The sequence below is a fragment of the Micromonas pusilla genome, assembly GCF_000151265.4.
Source record: "Micromonas pusilla CCMP1545 genomic scaffold MICPUCscaffold_1, whole genome shotgun sequence".
Taxonomy (NCBI): domain Eukaryota; kingdom Viridiplantae; phylum Chlorophyta; class Mamiellophyceae; order Mamiellales; family Mamiellaceae; genus Micromonas; species Micromonas pusilla.
This window is the reverse complement of record NW_003315882.1, coordinates 125,352-143,587: the sequence shown is the minus strand read 5'-3', so window position 1 is coordinate 143,587 and position 18,236 is coordinate 125,352. Positions and strand designations below refer to the sequence as shown.

The 18,236-nt window shown below is 66.6% G+C and overlaps 10 protein-coding genes across 10 annotated transcripts; 5 read left to right on the top strand and 5 right to left on the bottom strand.

The window, feature by feature from the left end:
• Positions 1-98: 98 nt before the first annotated feature.
• On the bottom strand, positions 99-1,285 carry MICPUCDRAFT_49841 (uncharacterized protein; the record flags this gene model as incomplete). Its single annotated transcript, XM_003054742.1, has 2 exons — positions 99-215; positions 320-1,285. The coding sequence occupies 2 exons, from the start codon at positions 1,283-1,285 to the stop codon at positions 99-101; spliced, it is 1,083 nt and encodes a 360-aa protein (XP_003054788.1).
• A 432-nt stretch (positions 1,286-1,717) lies between these two features.
• MICPUCDRAFT_10245 (neurotransmitter:Sodium symporter family) lies at positions 1,718-3,130 on the top strand (the record flags this gene model as incomplete). The annotated part of the gene is made up of 1 exon (XM_003055288.1): positions 1,718-3,130. A coding segment is annotated over one exon (1,413 nt), but the record flags the coding sequence as incomplete, so codon positions are not given.
• A 335-nt stretch (positions 3,131-3,465) lies between these two features.
• On the bottom strand, positions 3,466-5,760 carry MICPUCDRAFT_30566 (uncharacterized protein; the record flags this gene model as incomplete). Its single annotated transcript, XM_003054741.1, has 1 exon — positions 3,466-5,760. Exon 1 carries the CDS (start codon positions 5,527-5,529, stop codon positions 3,466-3,468), a length of 2,064 nt encoding a protein of 687 aa, XP_003054787.1. The 5' UTR covers positions 5,530-5,760.
• A 280-nt stretch (positions 5,761-6,040) lies between these two features.
• Positions 6,041-10,446, top strand: MICPUCDRAFT_49838 (uncharacterized protein; the record flags this gene model as incomplete). The annotated part of the gene is made up of 3 exons (XM_003055287.1): positions 6,041-8,941; positions 9,046-9,810; positions 9,866-10,446. The coding sequence occupies 3 exons, from the start codon at positions 6,041-6,043 to the stop codon at positions 10,379-10,381; spliced, it is 4,182 nt and encodes a 1,393-aa protein (XP_003055333.1). The 3' UTR covers positions 10,382-10,446.
• On the bottom strand, positions 9,697-11,361 carry MICPUCDRAFT_49837 (uncharacterized protein). Its single transcript, XM_003054740.1, has 3 exons — positions 11,010-11,361; positions 10,716-10,853; positions 9,697-10,536 (listed from the first exon to the last, which is right to left on the bottom strand). The coding sequence occupies exons 1-3, from the start codon at positions 11,325-11,327 to the stop codon at positions 10,438-10,440; spliced, it is 555 nt and encodes a 184-aa protein (XP_003054786.1). The 5' UTR covers positions 11,328-11,361; the 3' UTR covers positions 9,697-10,437.
• A 583-nt stretch (positions 11,362-11,944) lies between these two features.
• On the top strand, positions 11,945-12,586 carry MICPUCDRAFT_13559 (uncharacterized protein; the record flags this gene model as incomplete). The annotated part of the gene is made up of 1 exon (XM_003055286.1): positions 11,945-12,586. A coding segment is annotated over one exon (642 nt), but the record flags the coding sequence as incomplete, so codon positions are not given.
• Positions 12,587-13,260: 674 nt separating this feature from the next.
• Positions 13,261-13,862, bottom strand: MICPUCDRAFT_61064 (uncharacterized protein). The gene has a single exon (XM_003054739.1). It carries the CDS (start codon positions 13,849-13,851, stop codon positions 13,357-13,359), a length of 495 nt encoding a protein of 164 aa, XP_003054785.1. The 5' UTR covers positions 13,852-13,862; the 3' UTR covers positions 13,261-13,356.
• A 355-nt stretch (positions 13,863-14,217) lies between these two features.
• On the top strand, positions 14,218-15,759 carry MICPUCDRAFT_13548 (uncharacterized protein; the record flags this gene model as incomplete). The annotated part of the gene is made up of 5 exons (XM_003055285.1): positions 14,218-14,331; positions 14,467-14,817; positions 14,906-14,999; positions 15,193-15,344; positions 15,487-15,759. Coding segments are annotated over 5 exons (984 nt in total), but the record flags the coding sequence as incomplete, so codon positions are not given.
• Positions 15,760-15,789: 30 nt separating this feature from the next.
• Positions 15,790-16,776, bottom strand: MICPUCDRAFT_49355 (uncharacterized protein). The gene has a single exon (XM_003054738.1). It carries the CDS (start codon positions 16,751-16,753, stop codon positions 15,977-15,979), a length of 777 nt encoding a protein of 258 aa, XP_003054784.1. The 5' UTR covers positions 16,754-16,776; the 3' UTR covers positions 15,790-15,976.
• A 256-nt stretch (positions 16,777-17,032) lies between these two features.
• MICPUCDRAFT_46099 (uncharacterized protein) lies at positions 17,033-18,186 on the top strand. The gene is made up of 2 exons (XM_003055284.1): positions 17,033-17,109; positions 17,280-18,186. The coding sequence occupies exons 1-2, from the start codon at positions 17,070-17,072 to the stop codon at positions 18,047-18,049; spliced, it is 810 nt and encodes a 269-aa protein (XP_003055330.1). The 5' UTR covers positions 17,033-17,069; the 3' UTR covers positions 18,050-18,186.
• Positions 18,187-18,236: the final 50 nt, after the last annotated feature.

Sequence of the window (18,236 nt, the reverse complement as noted above, 5' to 3'; positions counted from 1 at the left end):
CTCACGACGTACTCAGGGATCGAGGGATGATGATCGTCGAGTGCGTTCTGGTTACACTGGTCCCCGTACGACCACGTTCGCGTGGTGAACGCCGATCCTTAAGGACTTTGCCCGGCGCGTCTCTCCGCATTCAGCTCCTTCATCATCAGCATGTGCCCCGCCTCCACGAGCCCGAGCTTGGAGAAAACGCCCCCTTTGCTCGCGCGCTGCGAAATCTGAGGGCCATTCCATACAAAAACAGTGCACCGGTCAGTTGAAAGGGGGAGCGATCAAATGTTGAAACCGAGCGGTGGGTGAAAAACTTTTGTATAGAACGCACCTGAAACTGCGTCAGCCCAGCCTTGGCGTCCGCGGGCTCTTCGTACCCGCTTCTCTCGAACAGCGCCTGCCCCTCCTCGTTGTCCACCTTGACGTGGAGATATATCTTCTCCAGCCCTTGGCGCACCATCGCGCTCTCGCACGCGTTCAGAAGCGCGCGTCCGATGCCCTTCCCTCGCGCCGGCGGCGCCACCGCGACGTCGCTGACGTACGGGAAATCATCCGGCGCCCTCGGCTGCAGCAACTCCGCGCCGAACCGCTTCCCTCCGGGCAACGACACCTCCGCGACGCCGACGAGCCGCCCGCCGATCTTCGCGACGATGAGAAGGCGATCGTTGGACTCTAAGACGCCCTCTTTCAGGCCGTTAAACACTCTTTCGCTCTGCTCCGCCTCGAGTCGGTCCTTGGCGAGGTAATCGATCGGCCTTACCTTGAAGAACAACGACATGATGAGCTTCGTCGCGTCCACGCAGTCCTCCTCGTTCATCGCCGCGATCACGACGTTCTGCTTGTCCTTGGTCTGGAAGTTCTCCTCCACGACGTACGACCCCGGCCGCCCCTCGCCCTCCGCGGCTGCTTTCGCCGCCTGACGCTTGCGCTCGATGGCGTCTTCGTCCACGATCTCGACGATCCCCGCGCCGAGACGCACGCGCAGGCCCTTCGGGATGAGGCGGTTCTGCTCCGGATACCCCTCCGGCGGGATGTACGCGAACGCCTTCTCGAACTCAGCCTCTTTTTTATCTTTCTCGCTCTTCGCTTCCTCTTTCTTCGCGTTCTCCTCGCGCATCATCTGCCCCGGGACGTACGGCGCGGGTGATCTCGATTCCTGCTTCGCGTCCTCCGCGCGGACGCGGAGGCGTCCTCCGCGGCGCGAGGACGACGACGACGACGGCGCGGCGCGGCGAGCTCGCGGCGAGATCGCCGCGCGCGGGGCGACGCGCGCCGAGGCGACGGGTAACGCGGCCATCGTGACGACGCGCGGCGGGCGAGTGGTCGCGCGCGCGAGAACCCTATCGAAACCCTCTTCTGCAACTGTCTGGTATCTGGAGCCGAGATCTCAACTGCGTTCTACACTAAAGTTTTTCACCCATCCGTCGCTTTCAACATTTGATCGCGTCCTGTTTCAACTGACCGATGAACTTTTTTGGAATCGACGAGATCGGCCGGCGCGCGCGCCGGCTGTCATGTCATCACGTCTGGTCGCCCGCAGTCCTCGTCGCGCGCGGCACGGCGTCGGCGACGCGGCGACGCCATGGCGCACGCCGGGGGGTTCGACCCCGCGTTCGACGCCGCCGCGACGCCGTCGTCGCCCGCGGCGACGCCCGGCGGCGACCGGCGCGGCGTCGACGACGACGACGACGAGATCGGCGGGTTCGGCACCCGACGCGACGAGGCACCCTCGTCGTCGAAACCGAGCGACCGCGCGCACTGGAACGGCTCCACGGAGTTCATCCTCGCCGCGGTCGGCGCCGCGGTCGGCCTCGGCAACCTCCTCCGCTTCCCGTACATGGTCTTCAAGCACGGCGGCGCGCCGTTCCTGATCCCGTACGCGCTCGCGGCGCTGTTCGTCGGCGTGCCCGTGCTCGGCGCGGAACTCATGCTCGGGCACGCCATGCAAAAGGGCATCGTGGACTCCTTCGCGATCATGCACGCGCGCGCGTGGGGGATCGGCGCGGCCGCGACCCTCGGCGGCTTCCTCCTCGCGTCCTACTACGGCGTCATCATCGCGTGGGTCTGGGTCTTCTTGCTCGCGTCCATGACGTCGTCGCTGCCTTACGACGACGGGAAAGAGGAGACGTTTTTTTACGACGACGTCCTCGCGAGGCGCGACGACATATCGCGCGGGATCGGGCCGTGCAAGTGGTGGCTCGTGATCGCGCTGACGTTGACGTGGGCGACGTGCTACGCGTGCATACGGAGCGGGGTGAAGAGCGCGGGGAAGGTGATTTGGGTGACGCTGCCGCTGCCGTATTTGCTCCTCTTTTTTTTGCTCGTCAAAGGGTTCACGCTCGACGGCGCCGGCGCGGGGTTGGAGTTTTACCTCTTCAAATGGGACTGGAGCTCGTTAGGGAAAGGCGAGGCGTGGGTCGACGCGGTCGCGCAGATATTTTTCGGGCTCTCCATCGCGTGTGGGAACATGCCCGCGTACGGCAGCGGATGCGCGAGAGATAACAAGATTGGACGAAACGCGTGGGTCATCGCCGTCGCCAACGCGGCGACGAGCCTCTACGCCGGCTTCGTCGTCTTCACGTTCCTGGGGCACCTCGCGCACGTCGACGGCGTGAGCGTGAACGACGTCGCGCAGGGCGGGTGGGGGCTCGCGTTCGTGGTGTACCCCGCGGCGATCGCGACGTTCGGCGACGGCGCCGCGCAGTTTTTCGCGTTTTGTTTCTTTCTCATGTTGCTCTGCCTCGCGATCGACTCGCTCTTCGCGCTCATCGACGGCGTGATCACCGCGTTTTGCGATAGATTTCCGAGGTGCGCGAAGCACCGCGAGCTCACCGCCGCGGTCGCGTGCGTCGCCGGGTTCTTCGCGGGGCTGCCGATGACGACCGAGGGCGGGTACCAGGTCGTGGACGTCGTCGACGCGTACGTCTCGCGATACGCGCTCGTCATCGCGGGATTGGCGGAGACGATTTTTCTGGGGTGGGTCTACGGCGCGGATCGTCTGCAGGACGAGTCTAAGGCCCTGTGCGGCGTCGGCGTCGGCGGGAGATATTTCGCGCCGACGCTGAAGTACGTCGTCCCGAGCGTGCTGATCGTGATGCTCGCGTATAACCTCACGAGGGAAGGGGAGACGTACGGGGGGTATCCGCGGTACGCGATTGGGATTTTCGGGTGGCTGTGTTGCGTCGTCGCGCCGGTGACGCTCATAGGGCTCGGCGTCGCGAAGCCGTTCAGTTTACTGCGCCCGGGGGCGTATTTGGACTTGGAGGACGAGGAAGAGCGCGCTGGCGGCGGCGGCGGCGTGGCGGGGGAAGGCTCCCTGGAGATGGGGAGGGTGAGGAGTAGGGACTGACGCGCGAGAGGACGACGACGACGACGAGTGATGAGATCGAAACCGCAACCGCGGGGTTGGCGAAACGCGCCCACCCCGCTCTTCTTCGTGTTGTGTTGTGTTCTTCTTCTACCTGTACGGTACGGTACCTATCGCTCCTCCTCCATGACCGCGGTCATCCCCCCTTTCCCGATGAACGCGCTGTCCTTCGTCGCGCCCTCGCGCGCTTTGTAATACTCGTGCGGCCGCATGTGCTCCGCGCCCCCCGGAGGGTGCGCCCCCGCCGGATGAAACGGCTTCGCGTCGCCGTAATACGAATCCAACCAGTTCGGGTTCTCCTTCCAAAACTTCCGCTGCTCCTGGCTCACGTCCCACATCAGGCCGAGGTGCTTATCGAGCGGCGCGAGCGTCGCCGCGGCGATCGCGCCGGACGCGGCGACGGCGGGGACGCCGACGCCGGGGAAGACGCTGTCGCCGCATCGAACGAGCTTCGGAATCGGGGATAACACCCCCGGTTGGGGCACCTCCGGGAGGGGTAACACCCCGAACAGCCGTCCACCCGCGGGGAGCGCGGGGCCGTACGTTCCGCGGTGGCGGCGTAAGAACCGCTGGTGCGTCAGTGGCGACGCGTAGATCTCGACCTCGACGCGCTGGCGGATATCCGGGATGATCCGCTCGATCGTGTCCCACAAAATCTTCGCGCGTTCGCGCTTGTAGTCTTTGTACTCTTTCGAGTTTCGGTCCTTCCCCTCCCACAAGTCGAACGGCTCGCTGCCCGCGGTGTAGACGTGGACGATATGCTTTCCCTCCGGGGCGACGTCCGTATCCAGCACCGTCGGGATGAAGATCGTGACGACGTTTTGCGGATCCCCGAGCGGCCGCGACCAATCGAGCACCGCCAAGTGGCTCGGATCTAAATCCGGCAAACCCGTCGCGTCGATCCCCAAGAACATGTGCATGATGCTCCCGAGCGCGGGAATCTCCGTCATGTCGTCCTTCCAGTCCGCGGCCGGGCCTAACCCCTGCGCCTCGAGCTCGTCGCGGTTCGGCAGCAGCGGCACGGTGTCCCATATCGTCGCGTTCGACACCACCGCGTGCTTCGCCCTGACGACCCGCCCGTCCCTCAACCGCACCCCGGTCGCTTCGCCGTCCTCGACGATGATCTCGTCCACGTGTTTCTTCAGCTCCATGGTGCCTCCGAACTTTTCGAGGCACCCGACGAGCTTATCCACGACCGCTTGCGTGCCGCCCACCGGCGCGCACAGCGACGCGCCGGGTCGGTGAAACCCGGGGATGGAATAAATCATCGTCGCGCCCATCGTCCCCTCCGCGGGGAATCCGGAGAAGAACGCGAGCATGTCGATCCACCGCGTCAAGAACGGCTCCGTGACGTACTGCCGCGACAGCTTGTGGAACGAATCCAGGATGTACGGAATGTCCAACATCACCTGCGGGTGGGTCAGGTAAAACGGAATCGCGATCACGGTGCTGACGAGCAAGCCGGCGTCCTGTCGCAGCGCCGTCAGCGGGCACGCGTCCAGGGCGTCGTACAGCGGCTCCAGTCGCCCCTTCAGCGCCTTCCACTCCGCGATCGCGAGCTCCGGGTCCGTGGCTTTCTCGCGGAGGAGGTCGCAGAAGCCGCCCGGGGCGTCGTCGTCGCCGACTTGAAACCGCCAGTGCCCCTCCTCCGTCCACATGGATATCCCGTCGTACGTTTCCACGGGCATCGTCTCCCCGAGCGCGTCGAAGACCATCCGCAGCGGGTTCCCAGTCGGGCGGTCGAGCCCCTCCCAGATCGACGGCCCGACTTCGAACTGCCACAGCCCTCCGTTCTTGTCGCGGTGGTCGAACATGTGGCAGCACCCGCCGGCGAGGTAGTGCGACTCGAACAGCTTCACGGAGTAGCCGTACTTGGCGAGGAGCGACGCCGCGGAGAGGCCGCCGATGCCGCTGCCGATGACGACGACGTCGTACTCCTCGTCCGTGTCCGCCGCGGTCGTCGTCCTCGAGGAGGAGGAGGAGGAGGAGGAGGAGGAGGAGGAGGCCCCGGCGCGATCGCGGTCGATCGCTTCTCCTCTCACCGGTCGGCCGCGGGCGGCGGTCCGTGGCGTCGCGCGCGCGCCGCCTCGGCCGCTCGACGCGGCGCGCCTCGCCGCCGTCGGAGCGGTCGTTCGGCGCGCGCCGACCGCGACGGACGCCGCCGTCGCCGCCATCGCCGCCGTCGCTCTTTTTCAGACGACGCGCGCGAGTCGCGTCGCGTCGCGCGTCCCGGTTGTTGAGGGAAATAATCCAGTCCGTCCGACGCAGCCTCCGCGATCGACGGCGTCGTCCAGTCTTCGCGGCGTTCGTTCTCCAGGCGATCGAGCGCCTCCGAGGCGGTTCGATCGTCGACGCGCGAGCGTCGCGGGCGTGCCGTGCGGTCGCTGACGCGTCGCGCGGGCGTCCTCCGCGCCTCGTTATGCCGCGCGCGAAGCCTCCGTCGCGCGAGTCCTCGAGAAACAACCGGGCGCTGTGATTGGGTGAATCTCGGAAGATTTTCACCGCGATCGTGCTGACGCTGACCTGGAGATCAACCGGCAGGGCTCGATCAACCGACCCACTGGACCGCCAAACGGGCCAGCCTGAGGAAAATAATGTTCGTTTCGCTTGCGAATAATAATGCGATCGAAGCGCACAACGCGACGCGGCGTCCTCGGCGTCGGCGTCGCGACGAACGCGGGCGCGATGACGACGAGGAGGACGACGAGGAGGACGACGCGCCGCGGCCGCGTCGTCGCCGCGCGCGCGCGACCGAGCGGCGCGTCGTCCTCGCCGTCGCGCGCGCGATTCGCGGTCGTCGTCGCGCTTCTCGCCGCGTGCCTTCTCCTCCGCGGATGCGACGCGGCGCGCGAGACGAAGGCGGAGACGGAGACGGACGCGGACGACGACGTCGGCGTCGAGGAGTACCACTTCCCGTCGCCGATGCACGTCGCGAAGCACATGCAGCGCGCGGTGCTCGACGGCGTGAAGAAGATGCGAGAGGAAGCGGACGCGACGGGGGAGGAGCCCCGCGAGGCGAGCTCCATGATATTCCCGGGAGGGGCGCTGAACGACCGCGCGCAGCGCGCGGCGAGGGACCGCGGCGACCGGCGGTTCGATCGAGCGCGGCACATCGTCCCGAACGCGCTGGGGGGCGGCGCGGCGGGAGGCGCGCGGACGCTCGCCGCGGTGGACGACCTCGGTGGCGCGGCGGAAGAGGCACGATGCGAGCGAGACGCCGCCGACGCCGCCGACGCCGCCGCCGCCGCGGGCGCGTGCGCCGCGGATCTCTCGAGGAACGACGACGACGACGACGGGGGGGGGAAGACGAGCGCGTGGGGGTCCACGAACACGATCGGCGGCCTCCTCGTCATCGAGAACGGCGAGAACGAGGAACGACGGGAAGCCGCCGCACAGCTGGCGGCTGACGAAGCCGCCGCACAGCTGGCGGCTGACGAAGCCGCCGAATCCGCCGCGACGCCGCGCGCCGTCGCGCTCGCGGAGCGGTACGAACGCGGCGCGCGCGTCGGACGCCGGATCGTCTCCGGGGCGATATTCAACGCGGGCGCGATCGTGCCCCAGGACGAGTGGCGGGACGTCCTGAAAGAGGAGCTGAGCCCCGTGGACGTGACGTGGCACGTCGCGCACGAGAGCGCGGAGCGCGACGCGGAGGAAAAGGCTTTGCGCGAGCGCCGCGCCAAGAAGAAAACGGCGGCGGACGCCGCGGGGAAAGCGGCCGGAGAAGGGGGTGGTGAACCGATAAACGACGAGGAATCCGCGCTGGCGGCCGACGAGACGGACGAGATCGACGCCGCGCACGAGGCGTTCGCGCGCTGGTTCGTATCCAAAGGCGGCGTCGTCGACGGCTTCGAGATGCGAAAGGTCCCGGGCAAGGCGAACTTCCACGGCCGCGGGCTCGTCTCGACCGGCGAAAAGCCGATCGCGCTGAACCAGCGCGTGATGCGGATACCGATCACGATGACGCTCTCGATCGTCACCGCGCGGAACCTTCGCATCGGCGAGCATCACGCGGGGGAGTGGCTGAAGAAACTCTTCGCGCGCGACGAGACCGTCGGCCTCGCCGCGTTTTTGCTTCACGAGACGTTGAAAGAGCACGAGACTCCCGGGTCCTCGCACTGGGGCCCGTACGTCCGCACGCTCGGGCATCACGCGCTCGGTCGCAAAGTGTGGAGGGCGCTGGACGGGACCTACGCGGGCGAGCTCATTACCGAGCACGACGAGGACGCGATTCGCGTCCTCGACAACGTGCTCACGGGAGGGAAAGGGATCTGCTCGAGGGCGGGGCGACTGTGCCATCGCGTGCCGTCAGACTTCGCCGGCGGCTTCTTCAACCGCGACGACGTGCGATGGGCGCTCGGCGTCGTGCGCTCGCGCGCGGTGTACATCACGCGACGTACGACCGGGACGAGGTTCTTAGCGCTCGTGCCGATGATGGACCTCGCGCCGCATCATCACGACGCCGGCGGCGAAGCCGCGCTCGAGCTCGACAACGGCGTGAACGTCTTCGCGACGCGGTCCGTCCCCGCCGCGCCCGGGATCGAGCTCGCGATGAACCGCGGGTTCAACGTCACGGACGCGGAGTCGATGCTGCGATGGCACGCGGTCACCCCGGGGTTCAACCCGCACGGAGGCGTGCGTCTGCGCATCCCCGGCGGCGCCGTCGACGGCGCGGACGTTCTCGAGAAGATCCGTCTGCTGCGACGATGGCGCCAAGAGATGGCGATGCCCCCGCGCGGGTCCGACCTCTGGCGCGAGAGCGCTCTGCTCGGCATCTACGGCGACGGCGACGAGGAGCTCGAGGCGATGAAGTCGCACAACGCGCCGTCGAAGCTGAACGGTCGCGGCGACGGCTTCGCGGCGTTGTCGGACACGTCGGCCAACGGCGCGACGATCGAGGAGGAGCTCATGCTGACGGGGCAGTTCACCGACGCGAACGAGGCGGCGATCGCGGCGGCGAATTACGTCGGGCTGCCGTTCGTGCCGTTCGCGAAGGACGGTCCCGGAGGCGGGAATTTCATGCTGTACGACGTGCTGAGGGAGGACGAGCCCGGAGGCGACGCGCCGGAGGTGAGGAGCGCGCGGCGGTCGCTCGCGAAGCTCGCGGTGCAGACGCAAGCCGCGGCGGCGTTCGGGGAGTTTGTCGTCGACGACGACCTCGCCGAGGAGGGGGACGAAGACGGGGGCCCTGGAGACTCCGATAAGAAGCAAAAAGCGGCGGCGGCGGCGACGACGACGACCGCGACGACGAAAGGGGGCGAGTACGGGGACGTCAAACCGCGCAGCGACGGCGGCGACGCCGCGTCCGAGGCGCTGCGGACGGCGAGAGATTTCTTCGAACGCGGCGTCCCTCCCGGCCGAGGCCTCGACGCGCTCGACATCTTCCTCCTTCGCAAGGGCCACCTCATGGGCCAGTGCGGGAAGCCGCGCGACCTCCTCGTCGGCGCGTTCGGTCCCACGGACGCGCTCATGTGCGCGACGCGCGTGCTCCTCGCGAACGAGACCGAGGTGAAAGCGCTCGAGGGAGGCGGGAAGGATTTGCACTGGACGGGGGAGCGAGACGCGCACGATCCGGGCCCGGAGTATCAGGTGCGTTCTATACAAACGTTTTTCACCCATCGCCCAGTTTCAACACTTGATCGCGTCTCCTTTCAACTGACCGATGAACTATTTTTGTATGGAATGGCCCCCAGCCTTTCGATCCGACGAAGCCGCTGAGCATGGCGAACGAGCGCGCGTCGCTTCGACGGATCGCGATGACCGCGACGAACATCCTGCTGGCGTACCCGACGACGGAGAAGGAGGATGTGGAGTGGCTGGGGTACGATCCGGACGACGACGACGACGACGACGACGACGACGCGTTTGACGACGACGCGTTTGTCGACTCGGCGTCGGCGTCGGCCGAGGACGCGGACGCGACGATCAGCGACGGCGACGACTTCGACGCCGCCGCCGCCGCCGCCGCCGCCGCCGCCGCCGCCGCCGCGTCGACCGACCCTCCGCGGCGGATGCCGCGACGGCTGCGAGTCCACGGCGGGCTCGTGCACACCGCGGTGGTGCTCCGCCTCCGCGAGAAGCGACTGTTGAAACGCGCGGTGTACTGGCTAAAAAATCGCGAGGACGACTTAGACGCGCTGACGTATCAGGTCGAGGAGAAAGCGAGAGCGAAGCGCGAGGCGGAGGAGAAGATCCGCGCGAGAGCCGAGCGCGCCGCGGAGCTGATGCGCGAGTACGCCACCGCGAAGACGCTCGCGACCGCGACCGTGGACGTCCCCGCGGCGACGGACGCGTCGGCGGGAGACGACGCGCCGCCGGCGCCGCCGCGAAGAGCGTCCGTCGCCGTGCGCGAGGGCGACGTCCTCGACGACGTCGTGACCGCGTTCATCGCGGCCACGGACGGGCTCGATCACGAGACGCACTTCACGCCGATCAGAGACGCGCTGATCGGGTCGATCGTCCCGCGACCCGAGGCTCATCGCGCGCGTCCCCGTGATCGTCCCCTCCGGCGAGAAGNCGGTGGTCGCGATTCGCGACGGCGACGACCCCGCGACTGTCGTCGCGACGTTTTGCGAGCTCCATAACGTCCCAGCCGCGTCCGTTACTCGACTCGACGCGATGGTGAAGACGCACGTGGCCAATCGCGCGAAGCGCCGGTCGTTGATCTCGATCCCGGTCGTCGCGCCGGACGGCCGCGCGCTGCTCTTCGACGTCGTCGAGGGCGAGCAGCACGAGCTGCTCGCGCGCGCGAGCGAGTGGGCGCTCGCGGAGCGCGTCCCGCAAGACGCCGCGGCGCAGCTCGCGAACGCCGCGCACGAACGCTTGGGCCCCGTCCTCGTGGCGATCCCCGTGGAGATCCCGGGACGCGGCGGCGCGGCGGTGACGCTGTTCGTTCGCGACGCGGCGATCGAGGCGGTGAGGGCGACGGCGGAGGCGTTCGCGGAGGCGCACGGGTTGGGCGCGGTTGCGGTGATCGCGTTGACGAGGGAGATCAGTTCGCGCTTGAACCCGGGGACGATGCGGTTGTAGCGGGTGTACTGTATGTAGGACAGCGCGCGAGAGAGAAATGAGAAGAATACTTTAGATTACAGGGTATCGCGCGCGCGCCGCGCGCGGTGGTGATACAGTCGTGTACAATTAATTTCCTCGGCGTTCTGGAGTTGGTTCGGTCTCTGAGGGCCGTTCTATACAAGTAACAAGCGAATGTCGGGGTGGAGTTGAAAGGCGTCAGTTGAAGTTGAAAGGCGCCGAGGACGGGGATTGAAAGCGGGGGGTGGGAGGAGAGAGACGCCGGGAAAAGTCCTTAAGGAACGGCGTTCACCACGCCGACGCGGTCGTATGGAAACCAGTGTATAGAACGCACCTGAGAGGTCTGGTCGTCCCGCCTCTCGCGACCTTTCAGATTTCGCACCGGAAGGCTTGGATTTCGCACTCGAAGAGCTCCTGCCCCGCGGACATCGTCTCCACCTCCGGCGCGACCGGCAGCGCGGCCACGACGCGCCTGCGAACGACGAGCGAGCGGGTGTCAGCGCGAGACGCGAGCGGTCGGAGGGACGACGGACGACGCGTCGGAGGGACTCGATTCGAAAAAGCGACGAAAAAGCGCGCGAGGGAAGAAAAGCAACGACTCGGACGAGCGTCGCGTTAAGGTCGCGACCGACCTCGTGCTGTATTCCATCTCCGCCACCTCCAACCCGACCGCGGACATCATCGCCGTGAGCGTCGCGTCCACGGAGAACGCGAGGGAGATCGTCGCCGCGACCGTCGCGGACGCCAGCGCCGCGGACGTCGCGAGACGGACGTCGGAAATATCGTCGTCGTGAGCCGATTGCTTCGCGCTCGCGGCGAGTCGCGCGCCGCGGCGGCGCGGTCTCGACGCCGCGCGAAGGACGCGCGCGGCGCGGCGAGGACGCGAGAGCGTGGGCGTGCGCGAAGCGCGCGACGCCTTGAGCGTCGTTCCCGCGGCGGCGTGCATGCTCGGAGAGCTGTCCCGCGGAGGGGAGCGTGCGCGACGAGTGATGAGATATTTCACGTCGAGCTTCTTCTCGGAGGCAAAAGGTCGCGTACTCCTCTTTTTGTATATTCGTATGTATGGGCAAACAGACAGGTGGACGAGTTGCCCTAAGTGAAAATCGTATGACGCCCAGTCAGACGCGTACTCTACTGCATCGGCCAAATTAATTTCCGGATTGGCCCCGAGGTCAGACGTTCGCGCGCCCGTCGCCGCGGATCTCGGGATGTTGCCGTAGTCCCGACCCGCCGCCATGCGTCGTCCGCGTCTCGACCGCGCGCTCGCGCGCGCGTGCGTCGCGATGTGCGTCTTGGGTGCGTCCGACGCGCGGTCCCGTCCTCTCGCGTCTGTCGTCCGCGATATCGATCCCTCCGACGGAATTCACGTGCGTGTACCCCTTCTCCTCTCTCTCAGGGTCCATCGCGCGCGCGGAAGCGTTCAACGCGACCGGCAATCCGACCACTCGCATCGTCGGCGGCTCGGAGGTGTCGCCGCAGTTCAAGTACGAGTGGTACACCTTTTTGTACAAGTGCACGCAGATAGCTTCGGCGAGTTGCACTAGCCCGCCGTGTTGCTACTTGTGCGGCGGATCCTTGGTCGCCCCGAACAAGGTGCTCACCGCCGCGCACTGCGAAATCACCACGTACGCGAGCGCGGGAGAGGGCACGATCGCGTACGTGAACTTCCACGACAGGACGGGAGTCGCGCACGACGCGACGCAGGCGCTCGCCACCACGGAAAACGTGGGCGTCGCTTCGGTCGTGAATCACCCGCAGTACGACTCCAACACCGTAAACTACGACTTCGCGATTCTCACACTGCCGTCGGACTCGCAGTACACCCCCGTCGTGCTCGATTTCGACGACGCCAACGTCGCGGAGTCTGGGGAGAATCTGCGCGTCATGGGATTCGGAACGACGACGCAATACCAATCCGGGTCGACACCCAGCCCCAACCCGACTTCTGCTAAGTTGTTGGAAGTCACCGTCCCCGGCATGGCGTACGCGACGTGCGTGAACACGTACGGCGGCTTAGTGAGAGACACGATGCTCTGCGCCGGCGCGTCCGGGCTCGACGCGTGTCAGGGCGACAGCGGAGGACCGCTGATCAGAGTTTCGGACTCTAAGCAGGTCGGGGTCGTGTCCTACGGCTACGGGTGCGCGTGGCCTAACAATCCCGGGGTCTACGCCAGGGTGACCGCGGTCAAGTCGTGGATGTGCGAAAACTGCGTAACGCAAGCGTGCGACGGGTCCCCCCCGCAAGCGTGCGACGGGTCCTCCGGAGGGGGAGGATCCTCCGGAGGGGGAGGATCCTCCGGAGGGGGAGGATCCTCCGGAGGGGGAGGATCCTCCGGAGGGGGAGGATCCTCCGGAGGGGGAGGATCCACCTCGGTCGTCGGGATCGTCGCCGGGGCTGTCGCCGCCGTGGTCGTGATCGGCGTCGTCGCGTGGGTGTATAAGAAGAAGCGCGGCGAGAAGAGCAACCGCGTCGGGGTGCTGCCGACGCGTCATCGTCCCGGCGGCGGCGGAAAGCGATCGAAGGCGAAGGCGGAGAAGAAGCAGGGCGCGGTCTCCCCCTCTCCCGCGTCGACGGGGGCCCGCGGCCACGGCAGCGCGTCCCTCGAAGAGCACCAGAATGCGTTGCGGGAGGCGGAGAAGAAGCAAGACGCGGCTTTGACGGTTAAGCGAAATGCCGCCGCGACGAGGATTCAATCCGTCGCCCGCGGAAACGCGGTTCGAAAGCCACGCGCCTACGGTGTGGGAGAAGGAGTAGCCGACGCCCTATCAATATATTCTAACGTTTAGTATCTCGTTGAACTGCTACGGTTTCTTCCTCGCGCGCGTGCGATGTCGACGGTACGGAAGCGCGCGGCGACGGCGACGACGCCGCGGCCGCTCGATTCATTGGATTCATCAGATCCGAGGTATGCTCATCTCGCGAGCTAGAGCTTCTTCGTCGCCTCTTCTTGGAGCTTGACGAGCGCGTCGATGCACTACTTGCGCGTCTTATTATCGTTCTCGACGTCGAACACCACCATGCTCTCCGCGACGGGCAGCATCCCGGCGCAGTAGTCCTTCAACGTTCCCCACTGCTTCGCGTTTTTGAACGCCTTCGCGTTGTCGAGAATAAACCGCTTGCACGCCGCGCACGCGGACGCGCATCTCTTGTACCCGTAGTGATCCGTGGCGCTGCCGTATCGCGACGCGGGCAACGCCTTTTGGATCTCGTACGACAGATGCTCGCCCTCCGCGAAGAGCGGGCTCAGGTCCGGCGCGGGGACGATCGACTCGACGAGCTCGGGCGAGACCGCACCGCGTTCGAGCAGCGTGCGAACGACGGCGACGAGCTGCGCGTTCGTCAGGACGCCGAGCTTGCCGACGATCGATTCCGTGGGATCGGGCGGAGTCTTCGTCGTCGTCTTCGGCTTCTTCGCGGGCGGGGGCGCGTTCGCGTCCGCGGCGCTCAGCGGCTTGCCGGGCAACATCATGATGACCGCGCCGTCTCAACTGTCGACGACGAGATTCGTATTTTTCCATCACGAGAAAATAATGCCATCGCACTCGTCGCACATCTGGGGGCGCGGGAGCACCGCGCGCGGCGGGGATGTCGACCGCGACGACGTCCATCGCGGGCGCGTCCGGGAAGGACCAAGCCTCGGAGGTACGCCGCGTCGTCGTCGTCGTCGTCCTCGCGCTCGCGCTCGTCCTCCTCGTCGTCGTCGCGATCTCATCATCGCGCGGTCGTCCGTCCCCGCGCGTTTTGCCGACGTCGCGACCGTCGCCTCTCTCGCGTCGTCCTCACCTCCCCAATCCCGTCCCGTCCCGCGCGTCCCGACGTCGCCCACCCCGCGCAGTTCTGGGTGCGAAAGTACGAGGAAGACGCGAGGAAGAACTGGGACGTCTTCTACAAGAACAACGCGGACCGGTTCTTCAAGGACCGGCACTACCTCCGCCGCGAGTTCCCCGACGTGTTCCCGCGCGGATCCGCCGCGATCGACGGCGACGACGACGACGACGGCGGCGGCGGCGACGACGACGACGACGAGCCCGGCGCGCCCTCGTCGTCCAACGTGTCGCAGACGCCGAATCCGGACGAGCACGAGCTCGGCCCGGCGCCGGCGTACGTCATCCCGGACCGCGCCGCCGCCGCCGGCGCCGCCCCGGGACGCGTCTTCCTCGAAGTCGGTTGCGGCGCCGGCAACACGACGTTCCCGCTCCTCGCCGCGGACCCCACCGCGATCGTGTACTGCTGCGACTTTTCGCAGCGCGCGGTCGATCTCGTGAGGAAGCGCGCGGAGCGTCTGCCGCCGGAGCAGCGCGCGCGGGTGATTCCGTTCGTGTGCGACGCGACGCGCGACGCGCTGACGGATCGCGTCCCCGCCGGGGGCGTCGACGTGGTGCGTGCGTCCTCAGCCGCGACCCCGTCCACGTGTACGATCCTCGACCGCGCGTTCGTACACGTCAGCGAATCTCGAATCTTACCACCGATCGCGTCCCTCCACGTCGGCGTATCACCCCCCCCCCCACCCTCCCCGCCCGCAGTGCACGCTGATATTCGTCCTCTCCGCGGTTTCGCCCGGACGCGCGATGTCCGACGTCGTCCGAAACGTCTCCAGCGTCATGCGCGGTGAGGTGCGTTCTATACACTGGTTCCCATACGACCGCGTTGGCGTGGTGAACGCCGATCCTTAAGGACTTTTCCTGGCGTTTCTCTCCGCCCACCCATCGCTTTCAACGCCCGCCCTCGACGCCTTTCAACTCCACCTGACGCCTTTCAACTCCACCCCGACATTCGCTCGTATGGAACGACCCTGAGGGCGAGGGCCGAGTCCTCGTTCGCGACTACGCCGCGGGGGACCTCGCGCAGGCGCGGTTCGCGGTCAAGGAAGGGCAGCGGTTGGGGGACAACTTCTACGTCAGAGGCGACGGCACGCGGGCGTATTACTTCACCCCCGCCGCGCTGAAGGGGATCTTCAGGCGCGTTCTCCTCGCGCCGGTTCCCGTACGACCGCGTCGGCGCGGTGAACGCCGTTCCTTAAGGATTTTTCCCGGCGTCGACTGACCGACGACGATCACCCACCCTTTCTTCCCTTCCCTTCTCTTCCCTCCCCTCTCTCAGCGAGCACGGCATGCCGCTCGAGCGTCTCGACGTGCACGAGCGGAGCATCACGAACCGGTCGCGGGAGCTGACGATGGACCGGCGGTGGGTGCAGGCGTCGTTCGCGAGCGCGACGACGCCGGGGGCGCCGCTGCCGCCGCCGCCGCCGCCGCCCGAGCCGGCGTGGATGGCGCGGAAGCGGCTGATCGCGGAGAAGGCGGAGAGGGCGAAGAAGGCGGAGGAGGAGGACGCCGCGGCGGCGGGAGAAGATGAAACGTCGACCGACGCGGCGTCGTAGCGGCGCGAACGGAACGAGAAGACGAACGATAAAACGTAGGACGTAGATAAGTATATCATCATCTTCATCAAACATAGAGGTGGGTGCTGCATCATCACGACCCCTCTTTCGTCGCCGTCACATCGGTCGCGCGGGGCGAGAAAGCCCTCGAGGATCGACGTTCACCGCGCGCGCGGGGTCGCACGGGGAGCGGTCTCGCGCCCTCGTTATTATATACTTACGCGGTGAGAAAGCCTTTCTTCTCGAGGACGTCGATGATCGCGGCGGCCATCTTCTCCGGGGGCGCCAACGTCCCGTCCCCGCCCTCCTTCGCCACCTCCATGACGATCTCCGCGTTCAAAGGCTCCTCGTACGGGTCGTCGATCCCGGTGAACCCCTTGATCTTACCCGCGCGCGCTGCTTTGTACAGGCCCTTGGGGTCGCGTTCTTCGCACACGGCGAGAGGGATCTTCATGTACACCTCCACGAACTTGCCGTCCCCGACGCGCTCGCGCACTTTCTGTCGGTCCGCGCGGTACGGCGAGATGAACGAGATGAGCGTGATCATCCCGGAGTCCGCGAAGAGCTTCCCGACCTCGCCGATGCGCCGGATGTTCTCCTCGCGGTCCGCGGCGGAAAACCCGAGGTTGCTGTTCAGGCCGTGGCGAATGTTGTCCCCGTCGAGTACCTGCGCGATCTTCCCGCGCTGAAACAGCGCGTGCTCGAGCGTGTACGCGACCGTGCTCTTCCCCGAGCCGCTCAGGCCGGTGAACCACAGGACGCACCCTTTCTGGTTCAGCGCCTTCTCGCGCGTCGACGCGTCCACGGATCCCTCGTGCCACTTGATGTTCGTCGAGTCGCCGACTTTGTACGCGTCCACCTCCTCGGCGGCGGGGGATGACATCGTGAAGACGCGCGTCCGGGACGCGATCGCGGGCGGCGCGCCGGCGGGAGCGCGCGACGCGAGGGAGGAAGCGCGGGTCGCGAGGCGAGCGAGCTCGCGGAGGGATCGCATCGTATTTCGCGACGCGACGCGCGGGGGGAAGTGCGGCGCGACCGATCGATCGGCGTCGTCCGATTGCTTTCGGCTCGGAATTCCGGAACTCTGATCGACGGTGCGTAGTACGGAGTACGGAATCGTGACTGGCGTGCATACGAACGTTTTTTCGGAACTGCGCCGCGGATGCGGCTCGGGAAATTCCCGACAGCCTGTCAAACATTTCTCTGCAGGCATTGTGGTGACGCGGATAAAGTGCGGCCGCAGCACGCATCTCGCGTCCACACCACCCTCGCCGTCGCTCGCATCAACCGGCATCTCTCCACCGCGCACGATGGCTAAATACTTCGGCGACATCGCTAAAGGCGTCAAGGGTGCGTCCCGCGCGCGCCGTTCGCTTCCCTTCGCCCCTTCTCCCCGCGACGCGTGAAGGATACCCTAATTCTCATCATCGCGGCGCGAGGATTATGAATGACTCGACACGTTTCCTCTCCGCTCGTCGCGCTGACGTCCGTCCCCTCCCCCCCGCTCGCGCTCGCGCCAGACATCCTGTCCGGCGGCCTGAACTACAACCACAAGGTCGCGGTCAGCGGGTTCAAAGCCGGCGACGTCGCGCTCAAGGCTGACCTCGCGAGCAAGGGCACGGACTTCAACGGCACGGCCACCGCCAACTTCTCGCCCGCGAGCGACGTCGCCGCGGAGGTCACCGTGTCGGACGCGGGCGTCGTGAAAGCGCAGGCCGCGATCACGGGACTCCTCGACGGGCTCAAGACCACGGTCAGCGCGGAGCCGATGAACGCGGCGAAGACGCTCAAGATCGCGAACCAGCTCCTGAGCGGCGACTACGGCGTCAAGGCGGACGTCACGAACATCGCGTCCTCCCCGAAGGCGGATGCATCCGTCTGCGTGAACCTCGGCGACGCGCAGATCGGCGCGGAGGCTGCCATCACCGACAAGGGCGTCGGCGCGTACTCCATCGCCGCGCAGTTGAAGCTGGACGACCTCACGCTCTCCGCGATCCTCGCGGACAAGCTCGACACCGTGAAGGCGGGAGCGTTGTACAAGCTCGACGCGGACGTCACGGCGGCGGCGGAGGCGATCCACAAGGTCTCCGCGGGATCCACGAGCGTCAGCGCGGGCGTCGCCGCGAAGCTCGCGAGCGGGCACTCCGCGCGGATCGTGATCTCGTCCGCGGCCGTGCTGCAGGGCTCGTACAGCGGCGAGATCGTGAAAGGCGTGCAGGGCACCGCGTGTCTGCAGGTTGACTCCAAGCAGGCGTACAAGTACGGCGTGCAGATCGCGTACAAAAACTAAATCGAAGCGATTCGAGACTCGAGAGGGAGGGAGGGAGGGCTCTCGTCGGCGACGAAACACGGCGGACGCTCGCGTGTACATGCATTTTTAATAATACGAAACGAAACGAGCGCGATATCTATCGCTTCGCTCTGCTTTGCTCTGCTCTCTTCGAACGACGACGACGAGACGTCTTCTTCTACAGTAC